The 20,762-nt window shown below is 28.6% G+C and overlaps 1 protein-coding gene across 1 annotated transcript in view; it reads left to right on the top strand.

Annotated features, from left to right (window-relative positions):
• Positions 1-3,707: 3,707 nt before the first annotated feature.
• Positions 3,708-20,762, top strand: part of LOC101234525 (toll-interacting protein) — a 46,378-nt gene continuing 29,323 nt past the window's right edge. The window contains exons 1-2 of the mRNA XM_065814814.1: positions 3,708-3,925; positions 9,928-10,027. Of these exons, the coding sequence (XP_065670886.1) occupies positions 9,997-10,027 (31 nt within the window). The 5' untranslated portion in view covers positions 3,708-3,925; positions 9,928-9,996. The remainder of the gene's footprint in view (positions 3,926-9,927; positions 10,028-20,762) is intronic.

Here is a 20,762-nt window from a genome sequence, read left to right as displayed (position 1 = left end):
GATAGAGGTGGAGAGATTAAGGCAATTGCTCTTGACATTTCAAAAGCATTTGATAAAGTTTGGCATGCTAGTCTTCTCCATAAGCTTTCTTCTTACACTGTATCTGGTAACAACTTTAAGATTATTGAATCCTTCCTTTCTAATTGTAGTATAAAAGTTGTCCTCGATGGACAGCACTTTTTTTCATATTCTGTAACTTCAGGGGTTTTTTAAGGTTCTATTCTTGACCCTATACTCTTTAATTTACACTAACGATCTTCCAGATATTCTCACATCTAAGGTGGCATTGTTCGCTAATGATACCACCATTTATTTTTGTCATGATAAGAAGCCAACACTCTCTGATTGCTTGGAGGGGGCATTTGAGCATGAAAATGATCTCACTTCTGATACAGCATGGGGCTCACAGTGGCTGGTAAACCTTAATTTAGATAAAACCAATCTTTTTTTCAGCCAATCGTTATCGCAATAATTTAGATCTTCCTATATTTATGAACGGTAATGTACTCGATGAGTCATCCACTCGTCATCTCCTAGGATCAACTCTTACTTCCAATCTTTCATGGAAATCATGTATCAAATCCGTTACCAAATTAGCATCTGCTAAGGTTGCATCTTTTTTTCGAGCTCGACACTTTTTTACTTTGGATTGCATTCTCTATCACTATAAATCTCAAATCCACCATTGTATGGAATACTGTTGTCATATCTGGGGCGGATTTTCTAATGATGCCCTTTCTCTTTTAGACAAGGTGCAAAAACGCATTGTAAACATAGTTGGACCTGCTCTAGCAGCCAACCTCCAACTATTATCACATCGTCGTAATGTTGCTTCTCTTTCTCTTTTCTACAAACACTATAATAAGCATTGTTTTAAAGAGCTAGCGTCTCTTGTGCCATCTTCTAAAATTCATTCTCGTGTTACTCATCATTTACTTTGGAATTAGTTTCTTTTATCAGTCCTTAGGAATTCGTTTCTTTTATCTTGCTTTCCTTATTTATATAATTTGCAATCCTTTAAGTCGTCTGTCAATCGTTATCTTGCTCTATAATCTTTATCTTTTCTCTTCCAGTAAACTCCAACTTAAATAAGTTGTTGCTTGTAGCCTTGTTGGAAGCGAAAATATTAAAAAAAAAAAAAAAAAAAACTGGTCTAAAAAAAAATGCCTTTCAAAATATGATAGTATGATCAATTTGCAGCAGTCTTTTTGATTATTTGAAACCACTGTGCAAAGGTTGGAAATACAAATTGATTAAAGTTTGTTTGACAAAAGGATTTATTAAAAAAGTTATCATTTCTCAAATATATTTACTCATTGGTTTAAAAGTAAAAGATCTTTAAAATCGGCTAGGGATATGTTATTTATTCTTTCAATACAAAATATAGAATATTAAATACATTTAACTCGTATATATTTAGAATCCTTATTTCAATAAAATAATGCTTCGAATTAGAGACGCGATTTGCAAAATTGGTGATACGGATCGTGCGTTTCTAACGGAGATAAAGACGTTGCAACTTACTTTTTCCCGTACTTCTCCAAGCAATATTGGCATAATTTAATTAACTATGTATAAATGAGTAATAAAGTTAGATTAAGACTTTCTTTTTTCTTTCTATTTTTAACAAAATCTCTTTTTATTTCCTTTTGATCGATAAAGATTTGAGGTATTTTTAATGGCAGAAAACGCTTTTTTGTAATCGAATGGAATAAGGAATCGTCCATAAAGGAATTTCATTCAGAATTTAAATACTAACGAGGAGTAAAAGTTTATTGGCTCCTTTCGCGGAGATTTTCTTTTAACGTAAGGCGCTGTAATGCTTCAAAAATCTCTGTGCACGAGAGCCAAAACTCTCCTACTTTGTGCCATTAGTTAAACTTAGCGTGACGTCCTTTATGGATGACCCCTAAAACCCACATTGTTTTATTAGTATTTAAGGTTAACACTTAAATCAATTAGATACATGTCTGAGTTCTTCGTTTACTGTTTTAAAAAGTTCAGCAGTATCATAGTTAGAAATGAATAAGTTTGTATCATCTGCATACATAATGCTAGTTAGTTTTGAGGCTTTATTCAAGTCATTTATATAGGTTAAAAAATTGAGAGGTCCAAGAATTAAACCTTGTGGGACTCCACGGGTTATATTAAGAAAAGTGGTTTGATAATCATTGTTAAATGGTACAAATTGTTTTCGGTTAGATAGATAAATTTTAAACCATTGTAAAATTTTATTATTTTCATTTCGCAGTATTTGAGTTTATAAATTAAAATATGGGGATATACCGTATCAAAAGCTTTTGATAAGTCAATAAAAATTCCAAGTGTGCATTGTTAATTTTCGAATGATTTTGAAATTTCACTTACAAATTGGATAATTGCATGTTCAATTGTGTTATCTATCTTGAAACCAAATTGGTTGATGTAAAATAGATTATTATCATGAAAATATTTGTATGCTCTGTTGACCATAATTTTCAAAAATTTTCAAACAAAGGAAAGAACAGAGATGGGACGATAGTTACTAATTTCAGATTTGTCCCCTTCTTTAAAAATAGAAATAATTTTTGCAATTTTTAATTGTTATGGGAATACTCCCTGATGGATAGAAGCTCTAAAGATTTTAAAAAGAACATCTTTTAATTGTTCAAAGTAATCTATGACCACGTTTCCATTAATTTGATCTGATCTAATTGCTTTATAGTTTTAAACAGGTTTAAAGGCTCTTTCAAACTCATCAAACATTAATTTGGAAGATTACTGATCTAAACAAATGCAATTATCCACGGGTATTAGATAATCAGTAAACAAAGATTTGATCTCAGGGATTCTTTCGGATAGTGTTACTAGGTTAGAATTGCAATATGATTTTTCCTGGTTTTCTTTAATCAAAATAACTGGATAAAGATTAATTTTTGTTTTCTTTATCTGTATGTTATCAATAAATAATAAAGGCGAAATATATAGCAGCATATTCGGTTTGAATTTTGACTAAAAAATTTTTTTTTCAATTTTAATTAATTTTTATTTATTTATTTTTATTTTAGGTTCCACTAGAATTCCTTACGGTCTTATCACAAAAAGAAGTTCACGCCTACTTCCTTATTAATGTTATAAAATATGCCCTGATGTGGCGTTGAACCACGGAAGTCTACCTTCTGAGGCAAGCGTGCTAAATATTTAACTATAATAAATATTATAATACAAATGAGAATTCCGCCACCGTGTTTATTTGAATGTCTCTCTTGAGAAATACAAATATGTCTGAAGAGACTCTCTTGATATGTCTTTCTTGAGACATACAAAGACTCAAAACGGAAAAGATAGAAATTTGCGTTTTTACTTAAATCATTAGAGTTTATCCAAGTTTCATTTAAACAAATAATCTTAAAAACATTTTTAATTTCTTCTTCATGAACAATTTTATTTTGTTTGCCGTAATTAATATTAAAAAGAGAATCTTTCATTTTTTAACACTGACTTCAGCAAATAGAAACACCGAGTTCAGTGAATGAGGCAGCCATAATGGATTCTTTAATTTTTTTTGATATCGGTGCACTCAAATGTGCCCAACGGCATCAGGTTTAATAGTCAATGCGTTACTTTATGTGACACACTATTTAAAGGCATTATTTGAAAAGCCCCGGGTTTTTTTTCAGATTCGGAATCGCCGTTAAAGAAATATCCGATAAGAAAAATACCGGTACCGAAATAGTTTTGTCATACACAACTTTGTCTAACTAAAAAATATTTTTTTTTTACTTGACAAAATCAAAACAAAGATAATCAAAAGTATTTTGAAAAAGACTTTTCAAGAATTTTAAGATATAAAAATATCTGAGTTAATAAAAGTAACTTGTGTATTAGGCAAACTTGTATCATTATACTTTTTATTATAGTATTGTGATACTAGGAAGGATTCAGGGTAAGTTTGGCAACAGCCAATATCAACGAGTAATCAATCAATAATATATTTTTGAATAGAAGTTTTACATTTAAAGATATTTACATATAGTAAATTAAATAATAAAAATGAATATCAGTATTACTAAGTGTTTATTACTTACATTACTAGTAATGTGAATAGTTGTAGTAATGTTAATGATAAATAATAATAATAATGCTAATGTTCACAATAGAATGACAATAACAGTAATAAAGCTAAGAGTGTATAATAATTATAACAATAGTAGTATATAATAACTAAAGTGGTAAAAATTAAAATAAAAAATGTATTGATAATAATATTAACAACGAAAATGCCAAATGTTTTAGATTAGTATCCGAAAACTACTTTCAAGGTAATCACACTTTCTAAGCAAATCTATAGAAAAATTTAAATGTTATGTACAAGATATATTTGTGGCATATAAACATCAATATTATTACATATAAACATATACATATACACTATACATACATACATACGTACATGAATACATACATACATACATACATACATACATACATACATACATACATACATACATACATACATACATACATACATACATACATACATACACACATACATACATACATACGCACATATATAGATACATGCATACTTACATACATTCATCTAATTTTTTTTCTGGCACCTAAATGTTTTACAACTCTCTATTCCATATTTATGTTTTTATACAACCTGACTTATACCACCTTCAACTTTTTAAGTCATTGAAGAGGTTAGCAATTTTGCCATGATTTGCAAGTAATTGCTGAAGGAGACGCATGCGTTTTTTTGTCTCATGTCCACAAATAAGTTTTTTTTTTTTCGACAACTTGGTCACAGCTATTTGCAAGTTTTATTATATTAAGCGTTTCAATACTTTTCAGAAAAAACTAAGTTTCTAAAGCAAACAAAGCAAAACTAACAAAATAGAAAATTAAAGTAATTTTAAATAGAAAAAGACAAACATAGTAATTTAAATAATTTGTGTATTTTTTTTTATTTTTGGTTTCTTCAAGGTGGTTGTTGTTTTCAGCAATGAAATTGGATAAGGCAAAGAAGAAAAAAAAAAAAGAAGGTTTTAATATGACATTAAAAAGAATGATTTTCCTATAATTTATTTTATTTATTTTTTTAAAAATGAGAGCAAAAATATAAATTGCTATCTATTTGTAAAATATATTTGTATAATTTTAATGTAAAAAGTATATATAGTTCCTATATGATTATATTTATATAGTTATGTGTATATGTTTATATACACTCATATGTTGGTTTGTTCATGTATGCTTATATACGTATGTATCTCATATGCTTTACTTTTGTATAACTTTTTTATTTATATCTTAACATTTATTTCTACATTAGTGAACGTACATTTAGCTTATTCAGATAAGGTGTTTACTTCATACACAGAATGCCCGTGGTACAAATCCCACCATTGCCTAATTTTTATTATTTTTCTTTTAAATACATTTACTTAACTTAGTTCTACCCACCCTCTCCCCTTTGGTCTACAATGTTATTGGTGAAATATATGTAAACAATTATTAATAAAAAATCTTTGCTTGAATTTTGTGCTTTTACACTGGGCGTCTGTCCAACACCTTTTAATAGTTTTTAGGTGACTCTTATTCTAATATAATCTTTTCTCTTTTATTCCTGAGGCTCCTACGGCTGTATGTGTTCCACTAAAGTAATTGGTTTTCCAGTCTGATTGCGAATTATAAATGGTAATGTAACAAGAATATGTATTGGCGAAAAAAATCTTAGGAAATATTAACTTTAATACCAAAAAAAACAGGAATAAAAAAAGTACGCAAATTATTTAAATTATTAATTTTTTATCATTTTTTTCTATATAAATTTATTTTAATCTCCTATTTTGTTAGTTTTGCTTTCTTTCTTTTTGAAACTCTTAATATAATAAAAGTTGCTAATGGCCATGAACAAGTTGTCAAAAAAAAAACACTTATATTTAGATATAAAAGACAAAAAACCAATCGCATCTCCAGGAAAATAGTAACTGTCTTTTCCTAAATATCAATAAAACTGAATTTATCATTTTTCACCCTCCAAAAAAAAAGATTGATAGTAATAATGTGAAAATTAGAATTAATGGTAAAAGATTTTTCCCATCTAAATATATAAAATACCTCGGGATATTTCTTGACAAAAACCTATCATGGTACTATCAACTAATTCAATTAAATAAAAAACTCTCATGTGCCAATAGTATGCTGTCATTAATACGACACTATGTTCCCCAACATGTTTTAATATCAATTTACTATTCCTTGTTCTCCTCACATCTAAGTTATTGTTGCACTGTTTGGGGTCAAAAAGGAAGTTTTCTATTACATCATATAAACATTTTATAACGCACTTCCTTAAGAATTATGACATTTTCTCCCTTACGATCTAATATCGAAAATAGGTTTTCTAAATTAAAAATTCTAAAATTTCAAGATCTTGTAAAGCTTTATAATAATCTCTTTGTGATTGATTTTCTTCAAAATAAAATACCAAATTCGTTGAATAATTTTTTTATTAAAACAAGTGACACGCACAAATATTACACTCGAAATACTGCAAATTTTAACTTGCACACTTCCTTTCTCAACACTATCAAATATGGCAAGCTCTCTTTTAAGCATCAATGTATTTTTCACTGGAGGGTCAAATCATATTTCAACCAATGGCCTGTGACTCACCATCTCCTATTTTCCTGATTTTTACATATTGTTATGTGCATCATGTAGATAGGTTAAATTTGAAATTTCAGACTTCCAAGTACAACGGTTCGGAAATTATAGCCTTACAAACATGACACAGTGGCCCCCCCCTCGATTTACAAATGGTCAAAACAGACTACTTTAGATCTGTATAACTTTTTTCTCACTTTCAACAAGTGACTCATTTTTTCTAGAACTATTTTCTGGATAGTTCTCTCTTTAAAAAAGTGGTTTTTATTAATTTGTGTTAAATAAGAAAAAAATTATGACCTCCTCAACTTTAGAAAAAATCATTAAATTGCTAAAATATGCCAAAATGAAACTAACTGTAGCATTATTCTGTTCATCTACAAGTCTTTACAGATAGTTTTTCTGGCCTATGTAAAGGGTGCAACTAATTATAAGTCATTTCTTAATAAAAGGAAAGGTATGGTAGGTTGTCCTCTCCTTGATCTGGTCTTTATAGTAGATAGGGGCACAAATAAAAGGGGAATTAACTTTTTAGAGACCTTCATTATGGTTCAAATAAAGGTCTCTAAATTAATTTAGATATTTAGGTACTTAATACCTAAATATCTAAATAAATTTCAAAATGAAACCATTATTTCTTTAAATTCTATTTTATTTATATCCACTATAATCAGTGGTGTTTATGTGGTCTGGACCCCCCCCCCCCTCACTAAGGTGAGGGGGAGGGGTGGCACCAATCAAATTCAACTTACTTTAAGTAATTTAATTAACTTTTGTTAATTCCTTTTTAAGACCATTACATTGCATATTTGCTGGAAAATCTCTCACACATTTTTGATAGTTACTATGAAAATTTGAATCTTATGGTAAAAGCATGAAAAAATGCAATAAAGATCTAATGGCCTTAACTGTATATTCATTAGAAAATGAATTATGTATGTTTCATGCTAGAAAATGAATGCTTATATCTTTGTAAGTTGGTTGCTCTTCTTTCCCCTTTGATTGGTGCCACCCCAAACCCCCTCCCCCTCACCTTAGTGAGGGGGGGGGGGGTCCAGACCACATAAACACCACTGATTACCTATAATAAAATAGAATTTAAAGAAATAATGGTTTCGTTTTGAAATTTATTTAGATATTTAGGTATTAAGTACCTAAATATCTAAATTAATTTAGAGACCTTTATTTGAACCATAATGAAGGTCTCTAAAAAGTTAATTCCCCTTTTATTTGTGCCCCTATCTACTATAAAGACCAAATCAAGGAGAGGACAACCAACCATACCTTTCCTTTTATTAAGAAATGACTTATAATTAGTTGCACCCTTTACATAGACTAGTTGACAGATTAGAGGGGCACCGGTTTTTAGTAACACATACAACCGTTAATGATTGAAAAATAGAGTAATTTAAAAATGCTGGCATTTTTGGTGTGGATTTGACAAGTTTATAATGTTTGCATTTTCAGATAGTTAGGTCTAATGGTCTTATATGCTGTTAATCTTAGATCAAAACAAAGTGTTAGAAAAATTTACAAGCATCTCAAAATGGCTGAAAATTGGACTTTTTAGGCGAGTGGACATTTTGCTTTTAGATATATTTAAGTTCTAAACTGCAACAAACTGCCTATTTTTTACCCGTTTATTGCAGGCAGTAGTAGCTAATCAGAAAAGCTATCTGTAAAGACTTGTGGATGAACAGAATAATGCTACAGTTAGTTTCATTTTGGCATATTTTAGCAATTTTATGATTTTTTCCAAAGTTGAGGAGATCATAATTTTTTTCTAATTTAACACAAATTAATAAAAACCACTTTTTTAAAGAGAGAACTATCCTGAAAATAGTTCTAGAAAAAATGAGGTGAAAATACTAGGTTTCATGACCTGAGAATAGCGAGCTTTGGCGTTTGACAAAACCTTTTTACAATGATTTCTAGCAATAGTAAACAGATTTCTGTTATCTGGAGAATTGTTTTGCTGATAGATATGGAAGTAACGGTTTCGATTGGAAATTGCAGCAGTACAATTGAAACCGTTACTTCCATATCAATGCTTTAGTCCATGCTATCTTCAACTTCATTATCACTGTTTTTAAAATTAGGAACTAAAATTTTTCGCTGCATTCCCTACTGCCATGTTTGTTATTCTGACTTTACTATTTTTTTCTTTCTTGTGCCAGCATTGAATTTTTCAAAGGTGTGATTAAAATTTGAATCAATTATTTAATTCTTATTTTTAGGTGTACATGTGTATCTGTTTATATTTAAATTGAACAAGATATGACTAAATTTAATTGAACTTTCTTTTCAATTATGAAACCAATAGTCAGATGCTTTAAAGTGCCTTTTCTTTCAGTATGCTATCAACTGGTACTTGTTGACTTTTTTTTGCAACAAACCATGTGAATATGGCCTTGTCAACATTTTGGAATTTATGAAGTTTCTTCCAATTTGATTTTGTGCTATTTTTTTCCATGGGGTCGCAAAGAAAAGTAAGCGATACTCAAAAGTTAGCGATATCAAGTATTTGAGATATTGAGAGTCAACTGTATTCATAAAAACTTTTTTAGAAATAATTTAAGGAAGAAAAAATTTAGTAGATTATTAAGTTAAAGACTAATATTATTAATAAGAAATAAAAATAAAAAAATTTACACTAAATAAAAAATTAAATGTAAGATACTTGAAAAAAAGTCAAAATAAAAAAAGAAATAAATAGTAATGGTAAACTACCTTAAATTGTATAATAGGTATAGTGAAATAAATAGTATTATTTATAATATAACAAGTTTATCAAGTAATATATTAGAACAACAAATAACAAGGTTTTATTTTGCAATACAGTTAACAAAACCGTTTGCATCACTGTCTTTTTTATGAATGTACTGCAGCCGCTGTTGATGGCTTTTTTAATATGACATGACATTTTGTGCTATGTATGTATTAAAAGATATATATATATATATACAACCCTCAGAATTAGGGTTGAACTAAACTGCCGACCTGCAAGTGTTTGAGGTCGGCAAAAAATTGCCGACCCTCTTTATATTTCTATCCTTTCTAATTATTGCCGACCTGATGCCGACCTCAAAAAGATTGAGGTCGTCAAAATATTGCCGATCTCATTTTTCCTAATTCCGAGGGTTGTATGTATATATATATATATATATATATATATATATATATATATATATATGTATGTATAAGTATTTTGAATGTATTTTACTGCTACATTGTTTTATTTAATATTCAAGTATGTTTTATTTCACCTAGATCTAAATTAATTCGATTGGAATTGTCCCATGTGTTTCTTGCACTACACTATACTAAACTTTTTTCAGAATGGCTTCAAATGATGAAGGAAATATAAAAAGTATGTATATAGATGTGATTAGAGGATTTGACAACTGAAATTACGCAAGTATAGTTATTAAAATCTGAAATATTAGATTTTAATATTCAGACTGATAGTAAATTAAGTTAGAACTGAAAATTCTACTTGTGCTTCTGACTCTAACTGTTTGAAGTTTTTTTTAAAAAAATCAGCCATATTTTAATTTGATTTAAATTTAAGAATTTAAAAAGTTATAAAAAAATTTAGAGATGCACATGTTTTTGAGTTAGCGTATTTTTATATATAAACAAGAGACTACTACATCAGTTTTATTCTAAATGAATGTTTAATTCACAAAGATAAGTTTTAGGGATTCTAAAGTGAAATTGCTGCTGGTAATAGTTTAAACCAGTAAAAGTTATCTTAAACTTTAGTATTTTTCGCTTTTCTTTAAGCAACTAGATATATTGTAATATTGATAGTTCTTGAAAATTATGCTGCATATTTTATATATTTGACTTATTGTCAGAAATTAATTAAATTCTCTCAAGCCTTCCTGGGAAGTGCGTGCGGTTGCATGCCTTGTTCATCTACACTTAAATAATTTTTTTAAACAACTTGACCATGTTTTTATATAATAAGCGTTTTAAGAAGTTGCGGCAAAATAAAGCTATAAAAAACTAGAGAGAGTAAAACAGCAATACTCGAAAAAAAGAAACTATCAAAGACTATACGAAATAGAAAATCTAAATAAAAATAAGCCAAAAAAATTGAGTATTAAAAAAAGAAATTTTCTGTCAATATATATATATATATATATATATATATATATATATATATATATATATATATATATATATATATATATATATATATGTATATATATTTTTTTAGTATTTTATTTAGTAGCAGTAGTACTCATCAGTAGGTTCTTCCTGATGAACCTACTGATGATGAAACATGCTGTTGAAGACAACTAAAAATTAGATGTTTTTACTAATTTTATGTCACTCACTTTCTGCACGTTTCTGTTTTGCTGTTTTGTCAGCATTTTTCCATTTTGCACTAACATAATGAACGAACAGTTTAAAGTTGTTACAGCTAATTTCAATAATGGAATGTTAACTATTTCAACCAAGTGTGCGTGGAAACACAATGTGAATATAAAAATGTACAAATGAAATGGGAATAGAAAATTAGGAAATAAGAAAGTTAAAGCTTCTGAATATTTTCAATTTTGTAAAAATGTCAAGTAAGATTTTTTGACAATAAAAAAAAGCGTTATTTAAATAAATTATAAAAAAATATATTTAATAATTATTAAATATATTTTAATAAATATCAATTATTAATATTATTAAAAATATAATTAATTTACGAAAAAAATTAATTATTAAAAAAGTATCAAGAAATATAAAAACTGTTAATCGTAAATATTAGGTTAAAAGTGTTTTAAATACATATTAAAACAACAAAAGCAAAAAATTTTAGCCACAAATTTATTCTTCGATACTATTATAAGAACTTATTAAGCACTTGTGTTTTTGTTTGGTTGCGGTTTTTTTTTACCATTAATAGTTTAAAAAAATAGCGATCTGGCACAAATAAAAAACGAGAAGTTGGGAAATATAAAAAACTACATTGTTGAAGTAGTATAAATGCGCTGTTGTAGATACTATTTCAAACATTGACGAATGAAAGTCGTATAACAATTATAAAGCTTTTTATAAACACAGTCTTCCGCAATTTTCAAATTTCAAGATCACTCTTGTGGCCTTGACCCCAAGCAAAATTATAATATGTTGTCATCGAACGCATAATTGCGCTCGGTGACATATATTAAAATTTTATGAGCGTGATATAACACGCTTGGTGATTTTCTTCATCACAAGCCTTGATATATATATATATATATATATATATATATATATACACTTTAAAAGTGTTTGTATATATATATATATATATATATATATATATATACACTTTCAGGTCAGCAGTTAGGTCAGCATTGCTGAATGCCAACCCTAATTCCAAGGGTTGTATATATATATATATATATATATATATATATATATATATATATATATATATATATATATATATATATATATATATATATATATATTATATATATATATATATATATATATATATATATATATATATATATATATATATATATATATATATATATATATATATATATATATATATATATATATATATATATATATATATATATATATATATATATATATATATATATATAGAACCCTTATATGTTGTCCGAAAGTTTTTTCCATATTTTGTTGACAAAAAGTAAAAATTAAAATGCAAGACCGGAATTTTTTTTTTAATAATGATAGACTGCCTGCCCCAACCAAACCCTCAGTCGATGTAGCAGCACTCCCTTGCGGGTCAGGCTATTTGTCAGTTGATGTAGCAGCACTCCCTTGCGGGTCAGGCTATTTGTCAGTCGATGTAGCAGCACTCCCTTGCGAATCAGGCTATAAGATAGTCGATGTAGCAACACTCCGCGCATGATTTACAGTAAAAAAAATAAAAATAAAAACATTTTATTAAAAAAAATAAAAATTAAAACATTTTATTAAAAAAAATAAAAATAAAAACATTTTATTAAAAAAAATAAAAATAAAAACATTGTTTATATTGTTAAAAACATTCAGAATGTTTTAAAAACATTTAGAATGTTTTTAAAAACATTCTTGTCAATTAAATTTGCGTTTTTGTGGTTTTTTTATATAACAATTAATTTGTAATTAAATTAATGGTTTCGACTTTTGTCCAACACGAAAATGTTGGACGAAAGTCAAAAGTAATTAAAAGTGACGTATGTGTTGGCGTAAGAATCACTTTTTTACTTCCGCTCTTCCCAAAGACAACAAACTATAGATCTATATATATATATATATATATATACAACCCTCGGAATTAGGGTCGGCATTCAGCAATGCTGACCTAACTGCTGACCTGAAAGTGTTTGAGGAAAAATTGCCGACCTTGTTTTTATGTTTTATGGTAAGACCTTTGTATCGAATGATTTTTGTTGACCTTTAAAAGATTGAGGTTGGCAAATTATTGCCAACCTCATTTTTCCTAATTCTGAGGGTTGTATATATATGTATGTATGTATATATATATATACATGTATTTATGTGTATATATATATATATATAAATATATATATATATATATATATATACATACATATATATATATATATATATATATATATATGTATGTATGTATGTATGTATGTATGTATGTATGTATGTATGTATGTATGTATGTATGTATGTATGTATGTATGTATGTATGTATGTATGTATGTATGTATGTATGCATGTATGTGTGTGTGTATATATATATATATATATATATATATATACACACACACATACATGCATACATACATACATACATACATATATACATATGTATATGTACATATATATATAAAGAAATAATAACATAGAAACTTACTGCTGTTTACAATTCACTACTCGCGACTATATATATATATATATATTTATATATATATATTTATACATATATGTATATATATATATATATATATATATATATATATATATATATATATATAAATATAAATATATATATATATAGTCGCGAGTAGTGAATTGTAAACAGCAGTAAGTTTCTATGTTTTTATTTCTTTGTAAAAAATTGAATTTAAATAAGTTTTAATAATTTGTATTATTATTTGAAATGTGTTGTAGTATTTTCTTCTCTTAGTTATGGGTTAGTTATGAAATAAAAAATACAAAATATTACAAATTCTGAATACATATTCATTGAATTATAAGACAAAAAGATAAAAAGTAACCAAAATTACTGATGTGTACAATTCACTGCTCGCGACTGTATATGTATAATTATGAAACATACCAAAACATAATTATAATAACCTTAATAAGGCTACAATGCATAATATGATAGATAAGATAATATGTAACATAAGTCTACAATACATAACATAGTACTAATTTGTTTACGGTCAGTCTGTAAGATCAATGGTTCAGACAGTGACAGTACTCGTAATTTAAAGGCAGCTTTTCTATCCAGCTTGAATGAAAAGTATATTATTCATCCTTTGCACACGCTATCAACACTTATTGCTTCTTCTTACAAATACTTGTCGTTCTTCAATGCAGAAGTTTGCAATTTTGTTTATTCAGAGATGCATAGTATGGCAGACAAAATTATTTCTTCTTCAACACCTTAGGTTTATGCAAGGACTCAGGCAGTACAGATTTAGACAGCGAATTGGTGAATGCAATCATTTAGATCAACTACCTCCTTTAAAAAAGAGTACAGCTGACCCTGAATTGTATGATTTGCTGACAAACTTTAAAACAGCTGCCACTCTATTGTCTATAGCTGGCAGTAATGACACAAGACATGAATTTGACAAATACTTGACGCTGCCCGTGACAGCATGTGATGCATTGCAATTCTGGAAAGACAATGACTGTGAACATAAGCTTTCGACAATGGCATTGATTGCTAGAATATTGTTGGCTATTCCTGCTACAAGTACTGCCAGTGAAAGAGTCTCTTCAGTGTGTGGGGTGATGTTGAGTGATTGCAGGGCTTGCCTAAAGCCAGAAATGTTAGAAATGCTGATATTTCTCAAATATAACATGCAGCCCTTATATAGGCTACTTAAGCTACCTTTATTTGTGTTCAGAAAGTTTCAGAAAGTCAGAAAGTAAGTTTCATGTTTTGCTCACTTTAACTATGTTTTTTTTGTTTGTTAGCATTTTGTTTTTTGAACTTTTGAAGTAGTTAAAGAATTGCGAGTTATTTCAAATAATTTGAAGTGCTTTAACTACTTAACATAATTTTAATTTATTTACGTTTTATTATTTATGTTTTATTATTTATGTTTTATTATTTGTTTTATTATTGTGAATGTAACTAATAAAACTAATAAAAAAACAATTGTGTTGATACCAAACTGAACCGAACCCAAACTTTAGTTGTTACTGAACCGAACCAAACCTGAACTGCGCTTAAGGCTTAACCAAACCGAACTTGAACATTAGATAAAACCAAATCACACTTTAAAAGAAGGGTTTGATTTCCATCTCTACTAGAAACATGGATAGTTAAAAATTTTTTCTTTCAAATGTTTTTGTTAAACTTAAATTTTTATCAATGCACAGGAAAGCAAGAAAACTAGTTAATATTTTTTTTTTAACAAGTTTTTCATATAAAAAAATAAAGTCATTAAAGCTAATATTTAAATATAAAATATTTGATTGTTTTCATACCCCCATTGAAATAGTCTGCACTTTTGTAGGATTATCCAAATTGTGCATTTAAACCCGATAGTTTTTTTCCTGATAAACTATTGTTATTGAAGATGCTACAAAAGCTCGTGGGCTAGAGCATTGTTAATTTACTGAACTTTTTTAACAAAATGTTTAAGAACCTAAACTTTATTTAAGTTTTTAAATACATTTTTTTAAACAGAGCGATCGTTATGTTCATTATCTCTAGTAATTTGTATTAACAAATGGGTATTGGAAATTGTGTAATACAAAAGAAACATTTTCAGACATGCATCAAATGCGGTAAATATATTTATTAAAGAAACCATGTTATTCTTTTATTTAACTTATTTTGTCATTACAAAATTTATTAATCAAATAATATATTTTACAAACAAATAACAATTTATTTTCTTATTTTCCTATTATATAAATATTGAGAAAAAAATAAAAATAGCAAAAGCATTTTTAAAAGCTAAAAGACTTTTTAAACAAATAAACGTAAGAAAAAAAGTTAAAAAAATTTCTCATAGTTCTAGCATACATAGCAAATTAGTTTTATTAAAATTTTATTATAAAGAAATTTTTTTCAACTTTTTTTAATTATTAAAAATTTCTAGTTTTTTTAATTAAACTTGATATTTCAATACAATTTTGTTTCCTTTTTTAAGGATTGTTTTTTTTTCTTAGTAGTTTAGCTTTTTGCCGCAAATTTTTGAAACGCTTTATAAGTTAAAAGACGCAAACTGCTGTGGTCATTTAGTCTAAAAAAATTATTTAAAACATGGAAAAACAAGGTTTGCAACTACATGCGCTTCCCGGGAAGGCTTGTAAACTGTACAGTTTTTTTTATTTTTGTTTTCCTTGTTTGAATTTTATTTCAGTTTAAATTAGGGGTGCACTGATGCCTATATTTGGCCGATGCCAATAACGATTGGTACAGGCGGATACTGATGCATCGGCATCAACCTAAAATTGAATATGTACTTTTTTTTTTTACTAATGCAATTAAACGCAATGTATGATTCAAATAACGATACTATTACCTCAGGTCCTGAGATAAGTAATATTTTAAACTCATATTTTAAATCTGTCTTTATTAACGAAGATCTTGTTTCTCCAATGCCGAACTTTAAACATCAAACCACAAGCTTTGTCTCGGAAACTGGTTTCTTTAGAAAAAGTAATTTCAAGTCTCTGCAAACTAGGTCAATATAAAGCTCCAGGTGTAGATGGTGTGCACCCATGGGTTCTTAAAGAATGTGCTAGTACAATAGTGTACCCTCTGACAAAAATATTTCACAGCTCACTTCAAGAAGGTTCTGTACCCAATGCTTGGAAAATTCTAATGTGACACCCTTGCACAAATGTGGAAGTCGATTAAATGCAGCTAACTACCGTCCAGCTTTGCTCATGTCTGTAACGTGCAAAGTTCTGGAACAAATTATCCGGGACACTATCTTGAATTATTTATATAATGATCAAATTTGCCATATCCCAGAACAACAACATGGATTTGTTAGGAACAAATATGCGGTAGTGGTGTAGTGGTAGAGCACTCACTTCATAAGCGAGAGGTTCTAAGTTTGATCTCCACCACGTCCCTGGTAGTACCGTGCTCAACTTGTTTCTCTGTGCAGCGGCCTTGTTTGTCAAGTTTCGTGTTTTGGAGTTATAGAGTTGAGAGAGGGTTATAACCACATTTAAGTAGCCTCCTCGTCTGTAGTGGCCTTCTGGGCCTTGAGGAGGTGAATTATCAAAAAAAAAAAAAAAAAATTCAGCGTCACTAAACTTTTGGAGTCGATGGACATTATTTCTTCATCTTTGGCAGATAAGCAATTAGTTGATATAATCTTTCTTGATTTTGCTAAGGCTTTTGACACTGTGCTGTATCAATGTCTTATGCATAAACTGAAAGCCTTTGGTATCACTGGAAAACTACTTTGCTGGATTGGTGACTTTCTCACTAACTGAAAACAGAGAGTTGTTTGCCCAGCTGGACTTGCTTGGAGAGTACAAGTCCAGCTGGGCAAATGTAACTAGCGGTGTACTACAGGGTAGTGTCTTGGGTCCACTTTTGTTCATCCTTTACATAAATGATTTGCCATCAGTCATCAATTACTTCCCTTGCGATGACTGCAAAATTATTGCTCATATTAAAGATGTTTCAGACTCAGACAAGCTTCAATTAGATTTAAATGCTATCACGGAATGGTCTGAAAAATGGTACATGAAGCTAAACTACAAAAAATACAAAGTGATCCATATGGGTAAAAACAACCCCCAAAAAAATTACTATATATTTGATGCAGCATCTTTGACCAACATTAACATTTTAAAATCTGAAAACGAGTACGATCTTGGTATTACCATTACCTTGAATGGCAAATGGGACACACACGCTTCGGAAATTGCATCTTAAGCTAATAACATTTTAGGATGGATGAAAAATACATTCATAAGCAGAGACGCAAAACTATGGAAGAAATTATACACAGTGTATATAAGGCCACATTTAGAAATTGCTACTCCAGCAATTAAAAATAAAATTGATAGAGTGACTTGACAAGTTGAACCATTGACCCACTAATTGTGTAACACTTGGTGGTTTTTCTAGCTTAAAGTTAAGAGCTTTTAACAAATTTAATTTCTTAGAATGCTGAAAAAATTCAGGAACTGGTTTTGAGAAAGGCATTTTTGCAACATCTTCTCTCTCTGCAGCAGAAACATCATGGTCTAGAAGAGCAAGTGGAGCCAAGGTTTTATCAAGGTACCATAAATATGATTCCATTTAAACCATTGTGACAAATGTCATTTAAAATTGTTTCAGAAATCTAAATATATTGTTCTAAATATATTCTCTATATTTCGTCATTTGCCAATAGGCATTTATATCTTGGTAAGGCGTATATTACCTTCCCAGCTTATCCAGTTTAACTTATCTTATTTTTTGATACTGTTGTCATGGCAATATCTTTAACAAAACCCCTTCGCTAACTCTTGTTTTTGATTACTGTCTGGGGCAGGTTACTCCATGAATCAAATTTTTTTTTTTTTGGACTTAATTTGACACTATTATAAAAACTATCCAGTTTATAGTTTTTTTCATGTCTGGAAACAGTTTATTAAAAAATCAAAAACGCTTTTTATATGCCACTGAGTGATCAATTGGCTTTTGTGAAGAAAATTTTGAATTTTTTTACCAATTTTAAGAAACTAGTCTATAGAAGATTCTGTAGACAAATTTATAATATTTAAAAGAATAAAAAGTTTTATAGGATAAATTTTAAGGTCCCTGCCTGGCATTTAAAACACCCAACATTTTTGGCCCAAAATCGAACTGGCGGGGAAGTTTCTAAATTAAATCTAAGAATTAAATTTAGAAATAAAATAAAATAAGAAATAAATCAATGATGAGCAAAGCAACTAAAAGTCTATCAGATTATTTTTATATAGATAAAAGTAAAAGTTAAAAAATAATTTGTAAATTTTGCTAAATAAAGTATCAATAGGCGTAACATCTGGCATAAAATATATATATACTTTTATTTTAATTCACTTCCAACAAGGCTGTAATCAACCACTGTTAAGTTGAGAGAAAAAGAATAGCTGTAGAGCAAAGAAACGATTGACAGAAGACTTTAGAAGTTGAAAGTTGTATGAATCAGGATAACATGAAGATGGAAGGGAGTTCCAAAGGGTTAAAATGTGGGGAAAAAAACTAGACAAATAAAAGTTTTTAGGGCATGCAGGGATAGATACTGTAAACCAATATGACTTTGCTGAATGACGAATCGAGCAAGATTAAGTTTTAGTTAATGAAACTAGAGATAATAGCTCCTTTGAGCAGCAACCATGGTAGTATTTGTAGAAAAGAGAAAGAGATGCAACATTATGATGATGGGAAAGAAGCTCAAGCTTAGTGAATAGAGCAGGTTCAACTATGTTTACAATCCATTTTTAGACCTTGTCTAGAAGAGAAAGAGCATCATTAGAAGAACCAGCCCAAATATAAGACCAGTTTTCCATACAAGGAGGAATAAAAGATTTGTAGAGGTAGATTATGGAAACAAGAGTAAGAAAATGACAAGCATCATATAGAGAAGCAACCATACCACAAATTTAATTTAGCTATTGATTATATATATGGTTTTTATGAAAGATCGGTATTAAACAATAATTTAAGGAGACGTAAAGAAGAGGACTCAGTGAGAGGGTTGCCATTTATATAGGGGTGTTGATAGTATTGCAATAGTTGTTTGCAGTAAATAACTGAGTTTTGTTGTAGTTAAAATTTACATGCCACTGTGAGCCCTAATCTCTTACAGATGTAAAATCAGATTCAAGATTGGCTGCCTGTTCTAAGCGATCAAAAAGCAAAGACTTTTTGTCAAGACAGGAGTATAAAGTTAAGTCATCAGCAAAAAGAGCTACTTTAGATGTAAGGTTGTCAGGAAGATCTTTAATGTAGATAAGAAACAAAACAGGACTAAAGATAGAGCTTTAAGATACCCCAGAAGTTACTGGAATTGAAGAAGAGTGAAGGATGATTTTAATAAAGCAGTTAGAAAGAAATGATTTAATAATCTTAAAAACTTTTCCATATATACCATATGAAACAAGCTTATAGAAAAGACCAGCATGCTAAAGTTTGTTGAACGCTTTAGATATGTGAAGAGCAACAGTCCTAGTCTCTCTTCTATCTAATGCACAATAAAATCTTTCAGTCAAGCAGTTAACAAGTCTGAAGTAGAGTAAGAGGATTGAAAATTGATTTTCTGACATTAAGTTATTTGACTCAAGATGGGATGTGAGAAATTTGTAAGGACAAAATAACAAATGTGTAAATTAAACATCAACCCAAATATTATCACATTGATGTAATGTTTTTGCAAAAGTTTTTGTAAAGTCAAAAAAATAATTTTTAGTTTTTTTGGTTATAGTATTTTGTTTATTATTTATTTAAACTTTTTGAAAATAATAATTTTATTCCTAGTTCAACATTCTTAGTGATTTGTTTCCTTAGTTCAATATATTTATTTTATTTCGAGCTACACAGCTACAACGAATTAACAGTTGGTATGAACCTTTAATTAAGGTTGTTCTCGAAGGTTCTAACTTTAATTTCTCCATTCTCATTATGGATTATACAGTAGTTTTAAGATAAATATATTAAGTGATTTCTAAAAGTCCTAACAAGCTAAAGTTTTTACTTTGTAATTATTCAAATACTAAAATTTCATTTTGCACATTTACTTTCTTTAAACACCTGAAAATAAAACAATTTTCAGACGTTTAAAAAAAGTAAATACGCAAAATGAAATTTTAGTTTGATAGAATGGCAGTTAAATAGAATGTTAGGGTTTCTTATGTGCAATAATAAAAAACTAGATAAGACAAAGCAGCAGACAAAATGGGACTAACTAAAAAACTTTCTTTTGAGCATTTTCTTG

This window comes from Hydra vulgaris, chromosome 12 (assembly GCF_038396675.1).
Source record: "Hydra vulgaris chromosome 12, alternate assembly HydraT2T_AEP".
Taxonomy (NCBI): Eukaryota; Metazoa; Cnidaria; class Hydrozoa; order Anthoathecata; family Hydridae; genus Hydra; species Hydra vulgaris.
This window is presented reverse-complemented; position numbering and strand designations above follow the sequence as displayed.